We start from the raw sequence: 21904 nt of genomic DNA, 5'->3' as shown, positions 1-21904 counted from the left end.
GCCAGGATTCAGGCTGATAACCAAACCCCTGAGAGAGGTCTTAAAGGCTGCTGAAACTGACCCACTGGAATAGACAGGGAACTAACACGGGGCCTTTCAACAGGCTTAGGGTCAGCTGACAACGGCCCCTGCACTGGGGATACCTGAGACAAGTCATTCTCCCCACTGGTAGCTGAAAGGAACAACCTGGGGGTACTCACCCCAAAACCGGGCCCATTCTGTGGCCCCTGGGCTACCTTGCTAATCAACAAGCTCAGGATGGCCTGGATGCTCGGTTGCTGCTACCGCACTTTCGGTGGAGAAAACCACGGACTCTGGGCCTCCTGAAGCTCACACTGCATGCCAAGGAGGAGGGGTTCCAGAGACCACAGGCGCCCGTGGCTGACGGGGGTGGGGGCCCTCACTGACACCGGGCTCTCCATTTTGGCTCACCAGGGTTCACTCTCGAAGGACGCCAAGGCCTCGACCCAGCTGCTCCCCTGGATTCCGAAGACTCTGAGAGACGAGCTCACTCTTGCATAGAGACCATACAGCAAGACTCCGCCCCTAGACCGGACCTACCAGATGCACCTCTGCAAAGCCCGGATGTTGAATGGCTCACCGATGCAGGAGTTGCACGAAGGAAGGGGTTAGAAAGGCAGGGTATGCCATAGAAGACCTTACTCAAGTTACGGAAGCCTAGGCACTATCGCTCAACATCTCGGCTCAAAAGGCCAAACTTACCACCTTGCCTGCAGCCTTCAAACCGGCAAAAGGCCAGAGACCCAATGTCCACACCAATGAGGACTACACATCCCTGGTGCTACCTGCACATACAGTGATTTGGAGACAAAGAGGCCCGACGACTGTGAAAAACTCCCCCGTTAAACATGGCCAAGAGGGCCGGCGCCGCGGCTCACTAGGCTAATCCTCCGCCTTGCGGCGCCGGCACACCGGGTTCTAGTCCCGGTCGGGGCGCCGGATTCTGTCCTGGTTGCCCCTCTTCCAGGCCAGCTCTCTGCTGTGGCCCGGGAGTGCAGTGGAGGATGGCCCAAGTGCTTGGGCCCTGCACCCCATGGGAGACCAGGAGAAGCACCTGGCTCCTGCCTTCGGAGCAGCGCGGTGCGCCGGCTGTAGCGCGCCGGCCACGGTGGCCATTGGAGGGTGAACCAACGGCAAAGGAAGACCTTTCTCTCTGTCTCTCTCTCTCACTGTCCACTCTGCCTGTCAAAAAAAAAAAAAAAAAAAAAAAAAAAAAACCACATGGCCAAGAGACCCCGGCCGTCTCCCTGTCTTGGCATCTCTGGAGGTGGCTGTAGTTCACTGCAGGAGACACCAAAATGGCAACCATTCCACCCGAGGAGATGGACTGGGAGAGCAGAGGGCTGCGGCTGGGGAGGTTCAGCAAGTGGCTCCAACACCCCGGCCTCTACAGGGTCGGCAGCACCTGCTACGGAGCCCTCTCCAGCCACGCCCCGCACGCACACCTCCAGAGCAGAGACAGCCCCGCCCCTGCTGCCGCCCGCAGCTCTCTCCTCCGAGCCGGCCGGCGCTGCTCCAACCTGGCGTGTAAACAAATCTCCCTCCTCCGCTGACCTTTACCCGTGTCCCAACCCTGCAATCCTTCTTGCATTCGAGACAAGAGCCCGGACCCAAGCACCCCACGATGAAGAGACTGATAGCGAGGACTCCAGGGCCGGGGCGGGGGGCGGGCTGCCCACCTGCTTCGTTGATGCTCCCATCCTGCGCAGCCTGCAGGTGGCGTGCAGGGGGCGGGAGCTCTAGCACGTGTCGTAAACGTTCATCTTGTCGGGGCGCTGGAACACAGGTGCACAGGTCCTCTCCCCCCGCCCCCATCTCTCACCGGTGGGAGCCTCCACACCGCCTTGCCCCTCAGAGCCCCGGTGTCAGGCTTTGTGTCTTCATAGAGAATTCACGGAAGCCAACAGATCAAGAGAAGACTGCTGAGAAAAGAGAGCTGGGGACTCACGGTTCCCGAGAAGAGGGGCCCACACCCCGCGCAGGGCCACTCAGGGCGGGGCGGCGGGCAGAGGGACAGGGGCCTGGGGTCAGGAGCTTCGTGGTGCTTCTCCAGGAAGGACTGGTGAGGCGGAGCGAGCAGGCACAGGAGGGGCCGCGTCCTATAACGTCAGGGCCCTGGGCAGGGCGCCCCCTGCTGTCCGGTCCTGCCCTGCGGAGATCAGGATCCCCCCCCCCCCCCCCAGACCCTGATCCAGGAGGCGGTTGGGGCTCTGTGGATTGCATTTGATTCCTCCTGCTGGTGGGGATATGATGGTGACAAGGGAGCAGGAGGCCACAAGGTGGCTCAGACCTGCGGTGGGCCTGTCCGGGACAAGGCGCGCCCTCCATGTGCACGGGGGCAGATGCTAAAGCTTCCTGGGCAGCAGCAAGCAACGTGGCCAAACCAAGGGCTCAGCTCAAATGCCACCTCCTCAGGGACGCCCTCCCTGCCTGTGCCACTACAGGGACAGCTTCCCGCACCCCACCTCTCCCTCCTGCTTACCCACTCCATCCCCTGCCCCTGCCCCTGCTCTGCTCAGTGCACCTGCCGTGGCTCCGACCTCACCCAGAGTAAAAGTCCTCAGGGTGGCCACAGGGCCCGTGTGTCCTGGAGTGTCTCCACTCACGGCGGCCACAGGGCCCATGTGTCCTGGCGTGTCTCTGCTCCCACCCTTGCCCCTCTCTGCCCCCAGCAGCCCCAGCCTCGCACTCCCGTCCCCTGAGCCTGACTCTGTCTCTGCAGCCCTGAGCTCTTCTGTCGCGCTGTCCCGTCCACTGTGCGTCCCCTCGAGCGTCAGCTCCACAGAACAACAGGGTTGCTCTCCTGGTTCTCAGGCCTCACCCTGCGCTGTGCCGGCAGCCCAGGGCAGGGCGCGGCACACAGCAGGGGCTCCGTCCACAGTGAGTGAACAGCTCTTACCTCCACCTGAGATGTGGTCTTTGTGGTCTGCCGCCCTTGCTCACGGAGGCCCTGCTGCTGCCAGCCAGATCCAAACACCAGGGCCCAGCAGCGAGTGGAACAGGCCGGGGTCTCCATCCTCCTGGGCCCGTGGCCTAGTGGGAGAGACAGAGCAAACCTATCAGTGGTGCTGTGGACCATGGAAGGTAAAGTGACGAAGGACCTTCAGACCCCTGGAAGTCACTGGGAGAGCAGCAGTGCCATGGGCAGTGTTCCAGGCCAAAAGAACAGCAAGTTCGATCTATTAATTCAGCTAATTCTACTCCAGTGACTTGAGAGTAGAGAGAGAGGTGCAGGTGGGTCAAGTCAGCAGGTATCCTCTGAGTGGCCTCCCTGGGCCCAGTGTTGTGTCCGGCGTTAGGGGCTGTGATGGCCAAGATGGGGTGGACACCTGGATGCCCCACCGTCCTCACCAGCCCCTCTGCACTCTCAGACTGCACACCCACCTCAAGCTCCAAACCAGTGACCTGCACACTTCTGCTAGACTCTGTGGCTGGCCTTTCCCAAAAGGCTGCCATGCGTGGTACCCAGCAGGCCTCGTTCACCAGGGTCACCCTGCTGAAGCGCCTCCCCGCCTCCCAGGCTCCTGGGAAAGCTAAGCAAAGCCCAGGAGACCTGTGTTCCCTTGAGAAGCCAGGCAAGTGGAGTCACGTGGGGCATCTCATGCCCTGCCTTGGGCCTGTAGCTCCCCGTGCACAGGCCCTGATAGCCCAGGAAGTCAGAGACAAGCCTTCCTGACTTGGGGAGCTCCTGGTCACGCAGGAGACTCCATTTCCAGGTGGTCCCAACAAAGAACAGAGCCCCTGGTCACTATGTTCGAGCCCCAGGGCCAGGTTTACAAACAGCTCTGTTGCTTTGGGGCTGGGGTGTGCGGGCTACAGGGCCCCTCTGCTGTCTGGGTGCCATCTAGCACTGTGCGCCTCCTGGAACAGGGGGCCGGCCTGTTCAGGTGAAGTACAGGTTTTGCCACTAGTGGCTTGCGCTCCCTGGCCACCAGGACACAGAGTCCAGCACTGCTGTCCCTTGAAGCCTAAAATATTCACTCTGGGCTTTTACAGGGAGTGAGTGGGACACCTCACCTCACAGACAGTGACAACAGCAGCAGGAACTTGTCCTGCGTGGGTGTTATTCCAGGCTGGCTCCTGAGTTTCCCCTCTGTGAATCCTCCCCAACACAAAGACGGGGGGATTTCAATATTCCTGGTTACAGATGAGAAAATAGACTCTTCGGACTGTGCTGATGTGATGGCTGGAGTAGGGGCAGCCATACATCAGCCATGAGGGAATGAAACCAGCATTCTGTCAGTAGTATGGTAAAGAGGTGGGTGGCACCTGGGCCACTGAAGACACCATTGGGTGATCAGACCACCCTGGCGCTGCCCACCCTGGGCCTCCCTTCCTTTCCACCATCATGAACACCACACTTGAGATGCCTTTGTAGTCTTAGCCACTCTGTAGGGCTTTCTGTCCCTTCAACCTCACACATTCCTAACCAAATCAGCTTTGGAGACTGCATGACTAATTCTCTGCCCCAACCAGTTCCCCAGAAGGCTCGGGGCTCTGGTCCTGTCCCCTTTCACACATGGAAGCAGCTCAGGCCTGCTGTCTCCCGTCAGGCAGTGTCTATCTGTCTGCTTGTCTGTGAGCACCTATGGCACAGGCTGCCTCATCTTGTCTGTGCACCCAGAGTCTGCACACAAGGGCCCTCAGCACACCTCAGGGACCTTGCCACACCTGCCACATGGCCTGAAGCCCCCAGCCATGCGAAGTCTGGGAACTTCCGTGGCCAAACTGTCAGATCTCACCTCTGTGCCTTTGGGAATGGAGCCGCCCACTTCCTCCAGCTTGGTTCTTCCTATAGCAGCCACGGAGCCAGGATGCAGAGGAGAGAGCCCACGAGCTGGGAGCCAAGGCAAGTGAGGAAGGGAAGACGGACACATCCTGTTCCACACTGCGCTCTCTGCGCATTCTGGAAAGACCTCTGGCATACCTGTAGGGAGCAGGGTCTCAGAAACCCCACAGTGAGGACCTGGCCCCAGGTCTGCTGGGGGGTGGGGAGAAGCCTATGCCCCCCCCACCCCGTGAATAGGGGACTGCCCATGAGCATGATTCTGTCATTGCCAAGCAAGGCCAGGGCACTGCTCAGAATAGAAAGAATTCACGAACGAGATTGGCACCACGCTCTGTCTCCCTTCAAAGCAGGTGATTTTCTGAGTCTCCCAGCCCGCAAGCGGCCGGAGCCTGGGGTTGCAGTCCAGCTCCATGTGTGCTAGCTCCGGCCTGGTCTTCTCCCTTCTCTGAGGCTTGGTTTTTGTCCTCCATAGGGGAGACGCGGGCTGTTGGCCTAACGTGTTAATCCTCTGAGGTTTCACGTGGTTAACGCGAGCAGTCCAGCCTGCATCGGGCTCTCGGCAAATGTTGTCTGAATCCACTGGGTCTCCAGTGAATGCCCCGTGGGTGTTCATTCTGGAGTCTTGTGGGGTGCTCAGGAAGTTGGGTCTGGTGCTAGCCTAAATCCTCCTGTTCCAGCTCCAAGGGACACAATTTAGCCAGCCATCAGGAACACTCAGAACCCTGCAGATGAACAGTGACAAGAAGCAGGTGGCAATTCAGAGTGGCTCTAGGAAAGGAAGCAGGCAGAGCGAGCACAGGAAGCAGGAAGTGGAACAGCAGGTGGCACCAGGCAGGGCCGTACCTGGGTGCTGGACGATGTCCCCAGGAGTCGCCTGCCCCAACCTCCTGGCTGTGCCTACTCCCTCTCAAGTGGATTTTCCCTTCAAGATGGCGCCGTGGGCACCAACTGTCTCAGCAGCCCAACAGTCATGGAGCTTCTCCTCCCCCAAGGTTCTACCCCTAAGACCAACCCATGAGACCTCATTGGTCACTCGCTCAGACCTTAGCCAATCTCTGGGCCGTACTGATTGGCCAGCTCCTGGTCATGTGACCACTCTCTGCAGGCTAACTTGGGAGGTGCTTGCTCTGTTTCTAGGTAGATTTTGTGATGCCTGAGAGAGCAGGGTTAAGGGTTGAGCCTCTGGTCCTCCGTGTTCAGCTCCTAGGAGGTGCCTGCTCGTACCCTCCTCACACACCCTCCTGTCTTCTGTTTAAGAATCTACAGCAGTAACTCTCCCCTTCCCAACTTGTTTTCATCCCTACCAAAAACAGAGCAAGAATCAGGATTGAAGCTGGAATTTGGGATTCACTCCCAGCTTCAAGGCTGTTCCTAGTCCTGTTTTCATCAGTTAGTCACTGTGAATGTATTTCCCATGGGTCCAGTGTCCAAGCTGTTTAAATCAAGCCATTACTTTAAAAAGATACCTGATAGAAACTCTTTTTCTCTTGGAAGTGAGGAAACACCATAGAGGTCCTTCTCCCGTTACAGAGGGGAGAGGAAATACGTTTGTCCTGTAGCTGCTCGCTGGCCTTGAGTGGAACATGTCAGCCAGAGCAGGCATCTCTCTTCCATCTGCACACCTGCTTGGTCTCTCAGTGGTGGACTACGATGGCATCTTTGACCCCCCTTTGCTCTCACTCTTGGTCAACCTACCAACACCTACTTGGGCATCCCCACCTCCCTGTTCTTTGCAGCTCTGTCTTTCCCTTGTGTCCCTCCCGTGACTCTGTCCCTGTCTGCACCCACTTTCCTGTCTCCTCTCCAGCCTGACCTTCCCATCACCACGTTGACGCTGGCACGTCACTGCTCTGTAACTGTCCATGGTTGCCCAGTGCCTTAGGGAACCAGGTGCCTTGAAGACCTTTTATAATCCGCTCCCCCCGGCTCCTTTCCTGCTAAAACTGCCACCTTCGCATCCGGCTGCACCTCCTGGTCCCTGAAGACACCACGCTCTTCCTCGTGAAAGGGCTGCCTGCAGGCAGGTGGCCATCCCACCAGCACGCTCAGTCCCCTCTCTCCATGCATCTCATCTGTCCTTCAACACTGAATGAACTCACACCCATCCCCCTACAATGTTGCTGTAGCTTCTGTTACCTCCATCCATTCCCTCCCTCCCTCCACTGGTTAATGGTTCTTCACACACTTGCTTGCTGTCACATGGGTTTAAGATCCCCTCTTGATAGAAATGAAAGGCATAGAGGGGTTGATTCCCTAGATGGACTCTTTGCTGCTGAGGGCCAAAAAAAAAAAAAAAAAAAAAAAAAAAAAAAAAAAACCAGTGACAAAAAACAGGTGGCAATTCAGAGTGGCTCTAGGAAATGAAGCAGGCAGAGCGAGCACTGGAAGCAGGAAGTGGAACAGCAGGTGGCATCAGGCAGGGCCGTACCTGGGTGCTGGACGATGTCCCCAGGAGTCGCCTGCCCTGACCTCCTGGCTGTGCCTACTCCCTTCAAGATGGCGCCGTGGGCACCAACTGTCTCAGCAGCCCAACAGTCATGGAGCTTCTCCTCCCCCAAGATTCTACCCCTAAGACCAACCCGTGAGACCTCATTGGTCACTCTCTCTGACCCACGTATTTGAGTGTCAGATTCCTCATCCATAAACTGAGGTCAGGCTTGGTGGGGGAGAGGGGCGGGGCGGGTGGAAAAGGCAAAGCCTTCCTTAAAGTAAAATGCAATGCTTCACTTGGACATCACAGGTCAAGTATATAATGGTCTTATTTAAAGAAGCCATTGCCAGAGGGAGGCTGAGAACCTCTTCCAGAATTGTGTGTGGTTACTCTCTGCAGGTTCCTGCTTATGGTAGCTGCTTCCAAGGCAGCAATTCCAGGACAGCAGGGACCTCATCTATCTCACCCATTGCTGTAGCCCCATCATGGGAAAGAGACTGTCACATAGTAGGTATTCAGTAAGTGTTTTTGATCCACTGAGTTGACAACCCTTTTTTCTCCTGCCTGGTAGAGGAAGTGAGAACTTTGGATTTAAGTCATAGAAATTGCTCTCATTGGGCAGAAAGCCAACACCATCCAAGAAGAGTGAACCAGGAGGATGAACTAGAAAACCAAGACGAAGCAGGCGAATAGCCCAAGCCTCTGCAAAGGGAGTGGAGGTGAGCTTTTGGAGTGAGCTGCGAGCAAGGCCGGGGCAGGGAAGGCCGGGGATGTGGCTGCAGGTGCAGTGCGTGAGCACTGGTTCCTTCCTGGGCATCAGCCACTGCTGCAACTGCTGTGCTGTGAGGCTCACTTTGCAGGGTGGATTCCTTTTCATTGTTTGTGGGATGAGCACTTGGCATAGTGTTTAATATGCTACCTGGGATGCCTGCATCCCATGTCAAAGTACCTGTGTTCACGTTCCAGTTCTGCTCCTGATTCCAGCTTTTTGTTCATGTGCACCCTGGGAGACAGCTGGTGGTGGCTCAACATCTGGGTACCTTCCACCCAAGTGGGTGACCCACAGTGAGTTACCAGTTCCCGACTTTGGCCTGGCCCAACCCATCTGTCTTGGCCATGTGTGGAGGGAACCAGTGGAAGTGATCTCTGCCTGTCTGTCCCTCTCTTTCTGCAAATCAGGTAATAATAACAATACTTTTTGTTTTGTAACCTACCAAAATCTTTTCTGACTCCAGAAGTTCAAAATGTGGTTTTTAGAAAACTGAGTAATTACAGAAAAGTATGGAACAAAAAACCCTATCAGTCCAGGAGCAATCTATCACCAGGAGCAATCAATGTAACATTTTGGTCACCATGTTATGGCAAATTTCCTTGATACTGTTCGAAGGCTTTTTACATTCTGAGGTAGTAATATATCATCATGTGTACTTCTCTATTTCCTTTGACGCTTCCAGTACATTTCATTTGTAGTGACTACAAAACTGTTCGCTCACTGACAGCAATGTCCTCTACTCAACTATTCCCTGTACTTGGGAACGTGGAAATCTCCAGAGTGTTTTCAACAATCTCTCAACAGTGGGCAGGTGGATCATTTCGTGAGGAGTAGACTTTCTTCTTCCTTTTTTCTCTTTAGGAAGTTGTGAAGGGACTGGAGGCCTCTTCTTGCCTCTGTTTTTCCAAATAATCAGACTCATGTTCATCATCCAAGCCCTCCATTACCATGACCAGGCCTTTTGTACTGAATATGTCCCACGGGCCAAGCCTCTGCCTAGAGGCCGACATTACAGCAGTGTCGGGGGCCTTCATGTCTAAGTGAACAGGCATGGAGACATCTGCTAATAGTTCCGGATTCTTGCACAGCTTGAAACTTCTTCCATGAACTGGGAGGGGTGGGAAGAGTTGGTTACAACAGATGATCTTTCCACACTCTGGTCAGGTGGGAACTGTCGTTTTTAACGGTGGATCCCCTTTCATACTTGCTCTAAGATAAGTCATGGAAGATTCTTCAGTAATTCCAGTTACGCTGGAGCTCAGGCAGTCCAGCGGAAGTGAAAGGAACAGCAGAAGGGAAGTCTGTGTTGATGAGCACATGGCACAGATGAGACAAGGAGTTTCTGCATACTTGTTTTTTTTTTTTTTTCTCTTATTTTAAAGACAGAGAGACGGGGGGGGGGGGGGGGGAGGTCTTGCATCAGCTGGTTCACTCCCCAAATGGCCACAACGGCCAGGGCTGAGCCAATCCGAAGCCAGGAGCCAGGATCTTCTTCCAGGTCTCCCACATGGGTGCAGGGGCCCAAGGACTTGGGTCATCTACTACTGCTTTCCCATAGCAGGGAGCTGGATCAGAAGAGGAGCAGCCTACTTGAACTGGCACCTTTATGGGATGTTCGCACTGTAGGCCAGGGCTTTAATGTGTTGTGCTACAGCGCCGGCCCCGTTTTTTGTTTGTTTGTTAAGATTTCTTTATTTGAAAGGCAGAATTAAAGAAATAGAGGTCTTCCATCTGCTGGTTCACTCCCCAAATTGCTGCAACAGCTAGGACTGGGCCAAGCCAAAGCCAGGAACTAAGAGCTTCATCCAGTTCTCCCACGTGGCTGCAGGGGCCCAAGCACTTGGGCCATCTTCTTCTGCTTTCCCAAGTGCATTTGCAAGGAGCTGGATTGAAAGTGGAGCAGCCAGAACTTGAACTGGTAACCATATGGGAAGCTGGCATTGCAGGTGGTGGCTTTACCCACAATGCCACTGGCCCCTCTGCATCCCTTGTTTTGTCTTCTTTTATCTTCATGACAGTCACTTTGTGAGTTGTCCACAGGGTTCTTGGGGAAGCTGAGATCCCCACTCACACCCCCTAGCCTTCGAGCCTTTCCTGCTGTGAGCGCAGAGAGCTGCTCTGTGAGCCTCTGGGGTCCTGAGAAGGGTCCGGAGCAAGACTTCCTGGGAGCTGTGGGGCAGGGGTCATAGGGTTGGGCGGGGACCGGAAGCCCAGCTGGTGGTTTGTGGGGATGAGATGAAGAGGTTGCATTATTAAACATGTTTTTAGCCCTTGCCTCTTTCCCTGCTGCACCATGGTCTTTTTTGCTTTTGATTTGTTGAACTCTTTATTTAGTAGGGACATTAAGCCTTTGACCATAATGTCAACTAAAGATATGTTATTTCAGTAGGTTGGAAAAAAAAATCTTGATTTTTGAAAATTGTTTTCACCTGCAGTTGACAGATTTGGGAAGAACTGACATTTTTACACCAGCAAGGTCTCCCCTCCCTGATCATGGTATATTCTCTCACTTGACTGAGATGTTTATAGGGTCTCCTCACCACATCCTTGGGGGCTAACTGTTGCTGTCATGCCTGATCCACTAACGAGGAAACTGAAGTTCACAGAGGTTAAGTGACTTTCAAGGTCATCTGGGAGCTGGACCTGTTACTAAAGATAAACTCATTAAGTTAAGGGAGTGGTTCAGGGGTCAAGCCAGCCCCATGGGGCTCCAGATTACAAGACTCAGAGTTCATTTACTGATTCCATAGATAATATCTTGCATTAGGTGTTTTAAGGAACCTAAGGCCCTGAGCAAACAACATAATAACTGCCTATGGCGAGACCCCAGACAAGCCAGAGTCCACCCTGCCATCGCGGCACCCCCAGGATTACACTGACCCCCCTGTCACTGACCAGTCAAAGGAAGGCCACCAGCACTGCGGACCAACAGAGGCCTGCATGCAATCGGATCACGCATCTCAACTCCAGCTTCCATCCTTAAGACTGCTTTCCCTTAATCCCTCCGGGAGTCTTGGGTATTCAGCCTTAGCTCTCCAACTCCTTGCTTTACACTTTGCAAATAAAACACCTACTTCCGCCTACCTCCCCAGTGTCCATGACTGGCTAACCACACAAGGCAAGGGTGAATCCAGACTTGATCTTGCCTAAGTACTTCAGAAAGTCTGCCGAAAAGTGAAATTAAAAGATAAGTTTATTTTGGGGGGCCAGCGCTGCAGCATAGTGAGTGGGTAAAGCTGCTGCCTGCAGGGCCAGCTCCAGTTCACGTCCTGGCTGTTCCACTTCCAATCCAGCTCTCTGCTATGGCCTGGAAAAGCAGAAGAAGGCCCAAGTCCTGGGAGACCTGGAAGAAGCGCCTGGCTCCTGGCTTTGGATTGGCCCAGCTCTGGCCGTTGCGGCCATTTGGGGAGTGAACCAGTGGATGGAAGACCTCTTTCTGTTTCTTCCTCAACCTCTCAAATAAATAAATCTTTAAAAAAAATTATTTTGGCTCTAAAATTTTTTTTTGAAATCCACACATAGTTGTTTTGTAATAAGGATTTTCAGGAATTTTTTTAAGATTTATTTTTTTGAAAGTTAGAGTTACACAGAGAGAGGAGAGGCAGAGAGAGAGTCTTCCATCCTATGGCTCACTCCCCAACTGGCCACAACTGCGCTGATCCAAAGCCAGGAGACAGGAGCTTCCTCCAAGTCTCCCACGCAAGTGCAGGGGCCCAAGGACCTTGGGCCATCTTCCACTGCTTTCCCAGGCCATAGCAGAGAGCTGGATTGGAAGTGGAGCAGCGGGGACTAGAACCGACACCCATATGGGATGCCAGGGCTTTAGGTCAGGGTATTAACCCGCTGCACCACAGCGCTGGCCCCATCAGGAACTTTTTGAAGATCCCTTGTATACCTTAATTTTCAAAAACTTTTTGCACAAAAGATAAATTTATATTTTAATTTCACTTCCATTAACGTTTTGAAGCCCCCTCATATTTTGATGATCTGTTATTAGGTGTGTATATAATTAATATAATGTCTTTATCTCATAAACTTTTGTTTAAAGAAGTACCTTTAGCCGGCGCCGTGGCTCACTAGGCTAATCCTCCACCTAGCGGCACCAGCACACCAGGTTCTAGTCCCGGTCGGGGCGCCGGATTCTGTCCTGGTTGCCCCTCTTTCAGTCCAGCTCTCTGCTGTGGCCCAGGAGTGCAGTGGAGGATGGCCCAAGTGCTTGGGTCCTGCTCCCGCATGGGAGACCAGAAGCACCTGGCTCCCGGCTTCAGATCAGCGCAGTGCGCAGGCTGCAGCGCGCCGGCTGCAGCGGCCATTGGAGGGTGAACCAACGGCAAAAGGAAGACCTTTCTCTCTGTCTCTCTCTCACTGTCTACTCTGCCTGTCAAAAAGAAAAGAAAAAAAAAAAAGAAGTACCTTTATTTATTTAGTTTTTAAAGGATTTACTTACTTGAAAAGCAGAGTGACACAGAGGACAGAGAAAGAGAACTTCCATCCTCTGATTCATTCCCTAAATGGCCCCAACAGTCAGGACTGGGCAGGCTGAAGCCAAGAACCAGAAACTCCACCCAGATCTTCCACAAGAGTGGCAGGGACCCAGGTACTTCAGCCATTAGCACTGCTTTTCCAGGTGCATTAATTAGCCGGAAGCCAGGACTCCAACAGACACTCGAATATGGGCCTCTCAAACAGCGGTTTAACCTCTGCACCACAGCTCCCGCCCTTCTGGTAAACTTTTTTGATTTCCAGATCATTTTGTCTGATGTTAGTACAGCCACTCTTGCTCTCTGGGTTACTGTTTGCACTCTTATTCAACATTCTTGCATCTTCATTCTAAGTGAGACTCCTGTAATCAGCAACCTGGATCCTAGAGTTTCTTCCCATGCTGTCCCCCCAGTCTTTTGATTGGATTGTTTAACCCCTTTTCATTCAAAGCACTTCCTGATAAGGAAAGACTGACTTCATTTTGTTTTCTCATGCTTTCTAGCTTTTTCGTTCCTAATTTCTTGCAGTGTCATCTTTTTAGTTTTGTTGCTTTTTCTAGTGAAACATTTAAATCCCTGCCATTTTCTTTTGTGAATATCTTATAGCTATCTCCTTGTGGTTACCATGGGGAATCCATTTGACATCCTAAAGTCATACCGCTCTGAATCTATACCAGCTTAATTTCAATAATGTACAAAACTCTGCAGGGCGCGCTGTGGTGCAGCAGGTTAAAAAAAGTCCCGGCCTGCAGTGCTGGCATCCTACATGGGCGCCAGTTTGAGTCCTGGCTGCTCCACTTCCAATGTATCTCCCTGCTATGGCCTGGGAAAAGCAGTGGAGGATGGTCCCAGTGCTTGGCCCCTGACCCCACCATGGGAGACCAGGAAAAAGCTCCTGGCACCATGGCTCACTAGGCTAATCCTCCACCTGCGGCGCCAGCACACCGGGTTCTAGTCCCGGTTGGGGCTCCGGATTCTGTCCCGGTTGACCCTCTTCCAGTCCAGCTCTCTGCTGTGGCCCGGGAGTGCAGTGAAGTGCTTGGGGCCTGCACCCGCATGGGAGACCAGGAGGAAGCACCTGGCTCCTGGCTTCGGATCAGCGCGGTGCGCCAGCCACAGCAGCCATTGTGGGGTAAACTAACAGAAAAGGAAGACCTTTCTCTCTGTCTCTCTCACTGTCCACTCTGTCAAAAAATAAAAAAAATAAAATTAATAAAATAAATAAAAGTCTAAGATATGCCTCACTGAAGCACAAAATACATTCGTTAAAAATAAAAAAAAAAAAAAACTTGCGACCATACCTCTCCAACTCCACCCAGTTTGAGTTACTGATGTCACAAAGTTGTACCGGTAGGCACTGTGTGCCCTAGGGATGGATGGATGGATGGATGCAGGCAGAACTGAGAAAGTCGTCTCTGGGCACAATTTTACCTGGGGTGTCCTCTCGCCTTCCTGTAACATCTGTAAGGCTTTTACTTAAATGGCGTTTTTGCACCTCCTGCAGGCTGAGCCACCTCCTTTGCAAAGGCTTCTTGCAGTCTTTGGAGGCTGACTTAGAAATTCTCTGCATTTTTAGCGGCGTCGTGTCAAATCAGTGGGTCTCCCTGCCGCCTCTCCCAGGGCCCGCTCTGGCACGCCTAACCTTTGAAGCGCTTTCCTCTCGCCTAACCGTCGAAGTGCTTTCCTGCGTTCTGCAGGAAGCAGCCGGAGAGCGGCGCCCCGCGGGCTCCGGGGCCGCCCCTGCCTGTGCTCTCAAGAGCAACTCTTCCTCCATCACCACCATACCTGCACCACCGTCGCCACAGGGCCGCGGGCCACGACGACGAGCACAGGCCGCCCCACCTTCGGCCGCCCCCTACACCTGCCCTTGGCCAAAGGGGAAGAGGAGGGACACGCGCCCGGCCGCAGCCACTTCCGGAAGTGACGTAGGAGTGTCAACATGCAAGATGGCGGCCCATCACCGGCAGAACACGGCCGGGCGGAGAAAAGTGCAGGTACGGGATCCCTGCTTCTCGGCCCTCCGGACGCGGCTGCTAGCTCCGGGTCCGCTTGCAGCGAGCGGGTGCCTGCGATTGCGGCCGGCCGGGGCAGCGCCGCGGGGCCAGGGGGGTGGAGCGTGGCCGGCGGCGAGGGGTGGGGCCGCGGCGTTAACGGCTTGAGGAAGGGGAGTGGGTGGCCGATCTGGTGGCTGGGCTGGGTCCGGGGGTGCTGGCTCGTGGTTTCCTCGACTGCCGGTGCCGCTGTCCCGCAGGAATGGGCTTGCGGGGTCCGCATGGGCTCCTTCCCCGCCCACCTGCCGCCCCCTTCCCCTGCCGTTCTCGGACGCGCTCTGCCCGGGCTGCGTCCGAGCCGAGGCCTCCGGGCGGTTGGGGGCGGGTGGGCGGCGGCGGCGGCGTGGGTGGCGGGAGTGGGCCTGTGCGGGGGCGTGGCGAGGCGGCCGAGCAGGGTGTCTGCGGAGGGCTCCGCTCCTGGGAGCCCCCGGTCGCTTCTGGAGGGCGCTTTCTGCCAGGTGAGGTGGAAACGGCGTGGGTGTCTGTTGATGTTGTGGGCAGGTTATAATTTTAATTATTTCGGCATTTAATTTCATCTTGTTACTTCATCTTCACGGTGCATCTTCGGGTCGTTCATGTGTCTGTAATTTATTATCCTAACTGCCGGGTGTGCTGTATGCGTTCCGGAGTTCACTTTGGTTTGGAGTACGTTTAAGACTCGTGGGTATCCATTATTTTCAGCGATGCAAGGAGTGAAAGCCCACAGATATATTGTATGTGGTCATGGCATGTGATGCATTTATTAAATAAACATTAATAAATTAAGATTTATTAAACTTAGATCTGTCCCCAAACGGTTGGGGGAGCAATCGAGAGGGTGTAGGGATGACTAACACCTAGGCTTTCTCTATTATGTACTGCACTACGTGTGGTTCTACAGGTTGAAACCCATCAATGTTTAATAGGGCAGAGGATTGCTTCAGGAAGGTGACCACAGCAGTTTGTGGTCTTGGGAGCAGTTCATGTCTTTTTTTTTTTAAGATTTATTTTATTTATTTGAAAGACAGAGTTACAGAGAGAGGTAGAACCAGAGAGAGAGAGAGAAGTCTTCATCTACTGGTTCACTCCCCACCTGACCGCAAGGCCAGAGCTGTGCGGATCCGAAGCCAGGAGCCAGGAGCTTCTTCCGGGTCTCCTCTGTGGGTGCAGGAGCCCAAGCAGTTGGGCCATCTTCTGCTGCTTTCCCAGGCCAAAACAGAGAGCTGGATCAGAAGTGGAGCAGCCGGGGCTTGAACCTGCTGCCCATTTTGGATGCTGGCACTATGGGCCAGGGCACTACGGGCCACAGCACTGACCTCGAGCAGTTCACATCTTTGTAAAAATGCATTTGAGGCTGGCGCCGCGGCTCACTAGGCTAATCCTCCACCTAGCGGCGCCGGCACACCGGGTTCTAGTCCCGGTCGGGGCGCCGGATTCTGTCCCGGTTGCCCCTCTTCCAGGCCAGCTCTCTGCTGTGGCCAGGGAGTGCAGTGGAGGATGGCCCAAGTGCTTGGGCTCTGCACCCCATGGGAGACCAGGATCAGCACCTGGCTCCTGGCTTCAGATCAGCGCAGTGTGCTGGCCACAACGCGCCAGCCGTGGCGGCCATTGGAAGGTGAACCAACGGCAAAAGGAAGACCTTTCTCCCTGTCTCTCTCACTGTCCACTCTGCCTGTCAAAAAAAAAAAAAAAAAAAAAAAAAGGGCATTTGAAATGCAAAGAGACAGAGACAGAGATCCCCTATCTGCTGGTTCACTCCCCAACAACAACTGGGGCCAGGCCGGGCTGAAGCCAGGAGCCTGAAGCTTCATCCGCATCTCCCACTTGGGTGTTAGGAACCGAGCACTTGAGCCATCGCTTGCTGCCTCTCAGGGTGCACATTAGCAGGAAGCTCCATTGAGAGTGAGGCCAGGACTTTGATAGAGGAGGCTGGCATCCCAAGGGGTTGCCAAATGATTGCCCCTACCTCTGTTTTATGGACCTTATTGATCGGTGCAATATTCTGAGCATCACTAGGTATTTGTAGAACTGAGCAAAATTAGCAAGAATCTAAAGTAGCTTCCCTGTTAAGTGCCTTTAAATGTATTTATTTATTTATTTATTTGCGAAGCGGAGGGAGAGACAGAACTCCCATCCACTGGTTCACTCTCTAGATTCCCACAGCTGGCCAAAGCTGGGAGGTGGGAAGTCAGTGCAGCTCTCCCACAGGATGGCTGGAACCCAGTTCCTGGAGCCATCACCATGGCAACCCAACTGCAAGGAGCTGCAGCCAGGAGCCGGAGCTGGGAACTGAACCCGGGTACTCCAGTGTGGGATGCAGCATCTTAACTGCTGGGCTGAATGCCTGCTCTGTTAGGTGCATTTGTTGAAATGTTTACTTATTTTATTTGAGAGACAGCGAGAGAGAAAGAGAGACCGACCTTTCATCCACTGGTTCACTCCCCAGTAGCCCACAACAGCCAGGGCTGGACCAGGCGGAAGCCAGGAGCTAGGCACTCATTCTAGGCCTGCTGTGTGGATGGCAGGGATCCATGCTGCCTCCCAGCATGCTCATTAGCAGACAATGGGATGGGAAGCTGAGGGGCTGGGTCTCAAACCAGGCACTGGGATATGAGATGCAGATGGCCTGAGTGGCCACTTTATCTCTGGGACAAATGCCTGTCCCTGTTAGCTGGTATCTTTTTCCCCCTCAAATACTTAATCCTTTTTTTCTAGGTTGTCTTTAATAGAGAAGCATACAGGATGTTATTTATAGTCACCCTTCTGTGCTGTAGAACCCCAGAACTTCTTACTCGTATCTAGATATAGCCTAATACGCACAGTCAACATTTCCCCTATTTCTCCCTCCCCAATCCCTTCTCAGCCGCTGGTAACCACCATTACATTTGTAAATTCTATTTTAATTGATTTAGTGACAGGATTAAATAACTCCAGCATCCAGGCCAGATGATGCGAATGTCTCCTCCTCAATAAAATGTAATTCAAAATCGGAACTTAATTATATTCTAGAGACTAGATGGGCGACTCCTTAGGGGCTGGGGACAGGTAATCAGGCATCTCAGTTTCTTTTCTTTTCTTTTAAGATTTCTTTATTTACTTGAAAGAGTTACACAGAGAAGGAGAGGCAGGGTGGGGAGTCTTCTATCTGCTGTTTCACTCCCCAGTTGGCTGCAACAGCTGCAGCCGTGCAGATCCAAAGCCAGGAGTTTCTTCCGGGTCTCCCACGTGGGTTCAGGGGCCCAAGGACTTGGCCATCTTCTACTGCTTTCCCAGGCCATAGCTGAGAGTTGGATCAGAAGTGGAGAAGCTGGAACTTGAACCGGGGCCCATATGCCATAGGTGGCAGCTTTACTCACTACACCACAGTGCTGGCCCCATCTCTCAGTTTCTTGCACAGGACTTAAAAGGCGATTGTAGGGCCCAGCACTGTGGCATAGCAGGTAAAACCACCGCCTGCAGTGCTGGCATCCCATATGGGCACTGGTTCGAGTCCTGACTGCTCCACTTCTGATCCAGCTGTCTGCTATGGCCTGAGATAGCAATAAAGGATGGCCCAAGTCCTTGGGCCCCTGTACCCTCATGGGAGGCCTGGAAGAAGCTCCTGGCTCCTGGCTTCGGATCGGCATACCTCCAGCTGTTGCAGCTAGTAGGGGAGTAAACCTGCGGATGGAAGACCGACCTCCCTCTCTCTCTCTCTCTTTCTCTCTCTCTCTGTCTCTCCTTCTCTGTGTAGCTCTGACTTTCAAAGAAATAAATACATCTTAAAAAACAAAAAGGCAATTGTAAAAGTACAAGCTGGAGGACGGGGTTGGAGCTGTGGCATAGCAGGAGTCCCTGCTGCTCCACTTCTTTTTTTTTTTTAATTTTTTTTTAATTTTTTTTTTTTTTTTTTTGGACAGGCAGAGTAGACAGTGAGAGAGAGAGAGAGACAGAGAGAAAGGTCTTCCTTTTCCATTGGTTCACCCTCCAATGGCCGCCGCGGCCAGCGTGCTGTGGCCGGCGTACCGCGCTGATCTGATGGCAGGAGCCAGGTACTTATCCTGGTCTCCCATGGGGTGCAGGGCCCAAGTACTTGGGCCATCCTCCACTGCACTCCCTGGCCACAGCAGAGAGCTGGCCTGGAAGAGAGGCAACCGGGACAGAATCCGGTGCCCCAACCGGGACTAGAACCCGGTGTGCTGGCGCCGCTAGGTGGAGGATTAGCCTAGTGAGCCGCGGCGCTGGCCACTGCTCCACTTCTGATCCAGCTTCCTGCTAAGGTGCCTGGGAGAGCAGTGGAAGATGACCCAAGTCCTTGGGCCCCTGCACCCACGTGGGAGACCTGGAAGAAGCTCCAGGCTCCTGGCTTTGGATCAGCCCAGCGTTGGCTGTTGCAGCCATTTAAGGAGTGGCCCAGCAGATGGAAGACTGCTCTCTCTATCTCTGCCTCTCTGACTGCGACTCTACCTCAAATAAATAAATAAAAGCTTTATATATATTTTTTTAAAAAAAAAAAGTACAAGATGAAAAGGATGCTGATTAACTGTTGAAGATGTGGGAAAACTGAATACTTCAATAAACCAAGTGCGAGCCAGTGTGGGTGTCACGTGAGGGAGGTGATCAGTCCACTCATCACTGGTCACGTCTTCATAGGTATGGCACTCAGATGAGAGGCGTGACCACAGACTGTTAGGAAGAGCCTTTGAAAGAGCTGTTAATATTAGGCTGCTGACAAGATGACTGAGGAAGCTCTCAGAATTTGTCCTCGATGTATAGGAGCAATGCAAGAAGCCACATGGATTGATCTCATCTCAGAATTCATTGTGTATGGAAGTGTTACTCAAACTAGCACTTGTTCATTGCAAAAATCCCACAAATAGGATAAAGAATAATGGTTGTTCAAAAAGAGAAAGCTACTGGAGGCCGTGTGATACGTGATCCTAGGTCATGTTTCTCAGCTTGAGCATTTTTATTTAAAGATTTATTTTATTTGAAAGAATTACAGAGAGAGGTAGAGCTAGAGAAAGAGAGAGAGGTCTTCCATCTGCTGGTTCACTCCCTAAATGACCACAATGGCCAGAGCTGAGCTGATCCGGAGCCAGGAGCCAGGAGCTTCCTCTGGGTCTCCTCCGCGGGTGCAGGGGCCAAGCACCTGGGCCATCTTCTGCTTTCCCAGGCCATGGCAGAGAGCTGGATCAGAAGTGGAGCAGCCGGGACGTAAACCAGTGTCCATATGGGATGCCGGCACTGAGGACTGGGGTTTTAACCCATTTCACCAAGTGCCGGCCCTCTGAACATTGTTGACTTCTTAGGCTGGATCGTTCTTCATTGTGCTGGGGAGGGGGCCCCATGTTGTAAGTTGTTTAGTGTTGTCCCTGGTTTCTACCCACTGGAGGGACTAGTACCTCCCTAGTTGTCACAATCAAAAATGTCTCCAGGGCTGGCGCTGTGGCTCACTTGGTTAATCCTGCACCTGTGGCGCTGGCATCCCATATGGGCGTCGGTTCTAGTCCTGGTTGCTCCTCTTCCAGTCCAGCTCTCTGCTGTGGCCGGGAGGGCAGTGGAGGATGGCCGAAGTGCTTGGACACCTGCACCTGCGTGGGAGACCAGGAGAAAGCACCTGGCTCCTGGCTTTGGATCAGTGTAGCTTCGGCAGTGGTGGCCATTTGGGGGGTAAACCAACAGAAGGAAGACCTTTCTCTTTCTCTCTCTCTCTCACTGTCTGTCAAATAAATAAAAAAAGAATAAAAATAAAGAAAAAAAAAAGAAAAAATTATTTGAGAAGAGAGAGAGAGTCAGACACAAAAGGGAACTACACTTGAGTGGCAGGGACCCAAGTAGTTGAGTCATCACCTGCTGCCTCCCAGGGTCTCTGTTAGCAGGGAGCTGGAATCAGGAGCAGAGCTGGAACCCGGGCACTCTGGGGTGGGATGCCTGCAGCCCAAGGTGCCACTTAACCCCTGTGCCGAATGACTGCTCCCCCTTCAGACATTTTCAAACGCCTTGGGAACAAAACTGCTACTGGCTGAGAACCACTTCTGTACTTCTTGTTTTATGTTCCAGATTTAAGTGATTTTTTTTTTTTTTACTCTAAATGGTGCCATAGTATTCACTGTTTTGTGTCTGACTTCGGTAAAACTTAAAAATGAGCGTTTTCAGTGACCTAGAATTTCTTATCTAAAATGTGTTCTGCAGAAGTACACAGACATTTATCTGCCGCTGCTTACACAAGTGTTTATTACAGGAATGGTGTCATTGTGAAAAACAAAGTATCCAGATGTCCACTTTCAGAACTCTAGCTGCCTTCAGTTGTCAGACCAGTTACAGTGCATTCATGTAGGGGTTAATTTGCAGTTGTTACATGATGAACTAGATCTGTGTTGTTATTATTAAGGAGATGTATTGGGAAGTCAACAGCATAATCTCATCTCCACAATGGAAATGATGCATTTTAAAAGTCTGGGGGGCCAGCGCCGGGGCTCAGTAGGCTAAGCTTCTGCCTGTGGCTCTGGCATCCCACAAGGGTGCTGGTTTGTGTCCCAGCTGCTCCTCTTCCAATCCAGTTCTCTGCTATGGCCTCTCTGCTATATAAAGATAACTAAAAATGAGTCTTAATGAAGAATGAGATGGGAGAGGGAGTAGGACGGTAGTAGGGGTGGGAGGGCAGGTATGGGGAGAAGAACCGCTATATTCCGAAAGCTGTACCTATGAAATTTATATTTGTTAAATAAAAGCTTTCCAAAAAAAGAAAAGAAAAGAAAAACCCAGATACATACACATACACACACAAAGAGTGAAAGAGCTGGTTTATTCCTCCAGTGCTGCAGAGCTGGGACCTCAGTTCAGGTCTCCCATGGAAGGGGCAGGAAAAGAGTTGCTTGAGTCATCATCACTGCTGCCTTCCAGGGTCTGCATTAGCAGCAAACTGGCATCAGGAGCTGGAGCCAGAACATGGCACATGGACATCTTAACCAGTAGGCTAAATGCCTGCCCCTGATTGAGTGATCTTTTGAGACTTTTTGAACTAAGTAGACTGTTGCCAAATCCTGGCTTCCCAAGGAGAGCTCCTTACAAATTGGCTGGGTGTCCACAGTGAATGACTTTTTATGTATGATGGGTAATAAAAAATTGGGCGCCACCGTCACATCTTTTTTTTTTTTTTTTTTAAGATTTATTTATTTTTATTTGCAAGACTGAGTTAGAGAGAAGTCTTCCTTCCCCTAGTTCTCTCCCAGATGACCACAACGGCCCCCGGCTGGGCCAGGCTGAAACCAGGAGCCAGGAGCTAGGAGCTTCCTCTGGTGGGTGCAGGGGAGCAAGGAGTTGGGTGTCCTTGGCTGCTTTCCTAGGCCCACCAGCAGGGAGCTAGATCAGACGTGGAGCAGCCAGGACTTGAACAAG

At 52.7% G+C, this 21904-nt stretch overlaps 1 protein-coding gene and 1 long non-coding RNA gene across 7 annotated transcripts in view; one reads left to right on the top strand and one right to left on the bottom strand.

The window, feature by feature from the left end:
• Nucleotides 1–1242: 1242 nt before the first annotated feature.
• On the bottom strand, nt 1243–14409 carry LOC103349154 (uncharacterized). Of its 5 annotated transcripts, none has more exons than XR_007922003.2 (3): nt 14280–14409; nt 4764–5532; nt 1243–3054 (listed from the first exon to the last, which is right to left on the bottom strand). It is a non-coding gene; the product is annotated as an uncharacterized lncRNA (long non-coding RNA). The 5 variants fall into 5 exon arrangements; XR_007922000.2 differs by lacking the exon at nt 14280–14409 and adding an exon at nt 7239–12423; XR_011379610.1 differs by lacking the exon at nt 14280–14409 and adding an exon at nt 6277–7083.
• Nucleotides 14361–21904, top strand: part of WDR48 (WD repeat domain 48) — a 45376-nt gene continuing 37832 nt past the window's right edge. Inside the window, exon 1 of one of the 2 annotated variants that reach the window (XM_008260280.4) lies at nt 14361–14488. In XM_008260280.4, the coding sequence (XP_008258502.2) occupies nt 14441–14488 (48 nt within the window). In that variant the 5' untranslated portion in view covers nt 14361–14440. Of the gene's footprint in view, nt 14489–14930; nt 15004–21904 lie in introns of those variants that run through there. The other variant, XM_051852658.2, reaches the window with a different exon arrangement.

Source organism: Oryctolagus cuniculus, chromosome 10, assembly GCF_964237555.1.
Source record: "Oryctolagus cuniculus chromosome 10, mOryCun1.1, whole genome shotgun sequence".
NCBI classification, from domain to species: Eukaryota; Metazoa; Chordata; class Mammalia; order Lagomorpha; family Leporidae; genus Oryctolagus; species Oryctolagus cuniculus.
This window is presented reverse-complemented; position numbering and strand designations above follow the sequence as displayed.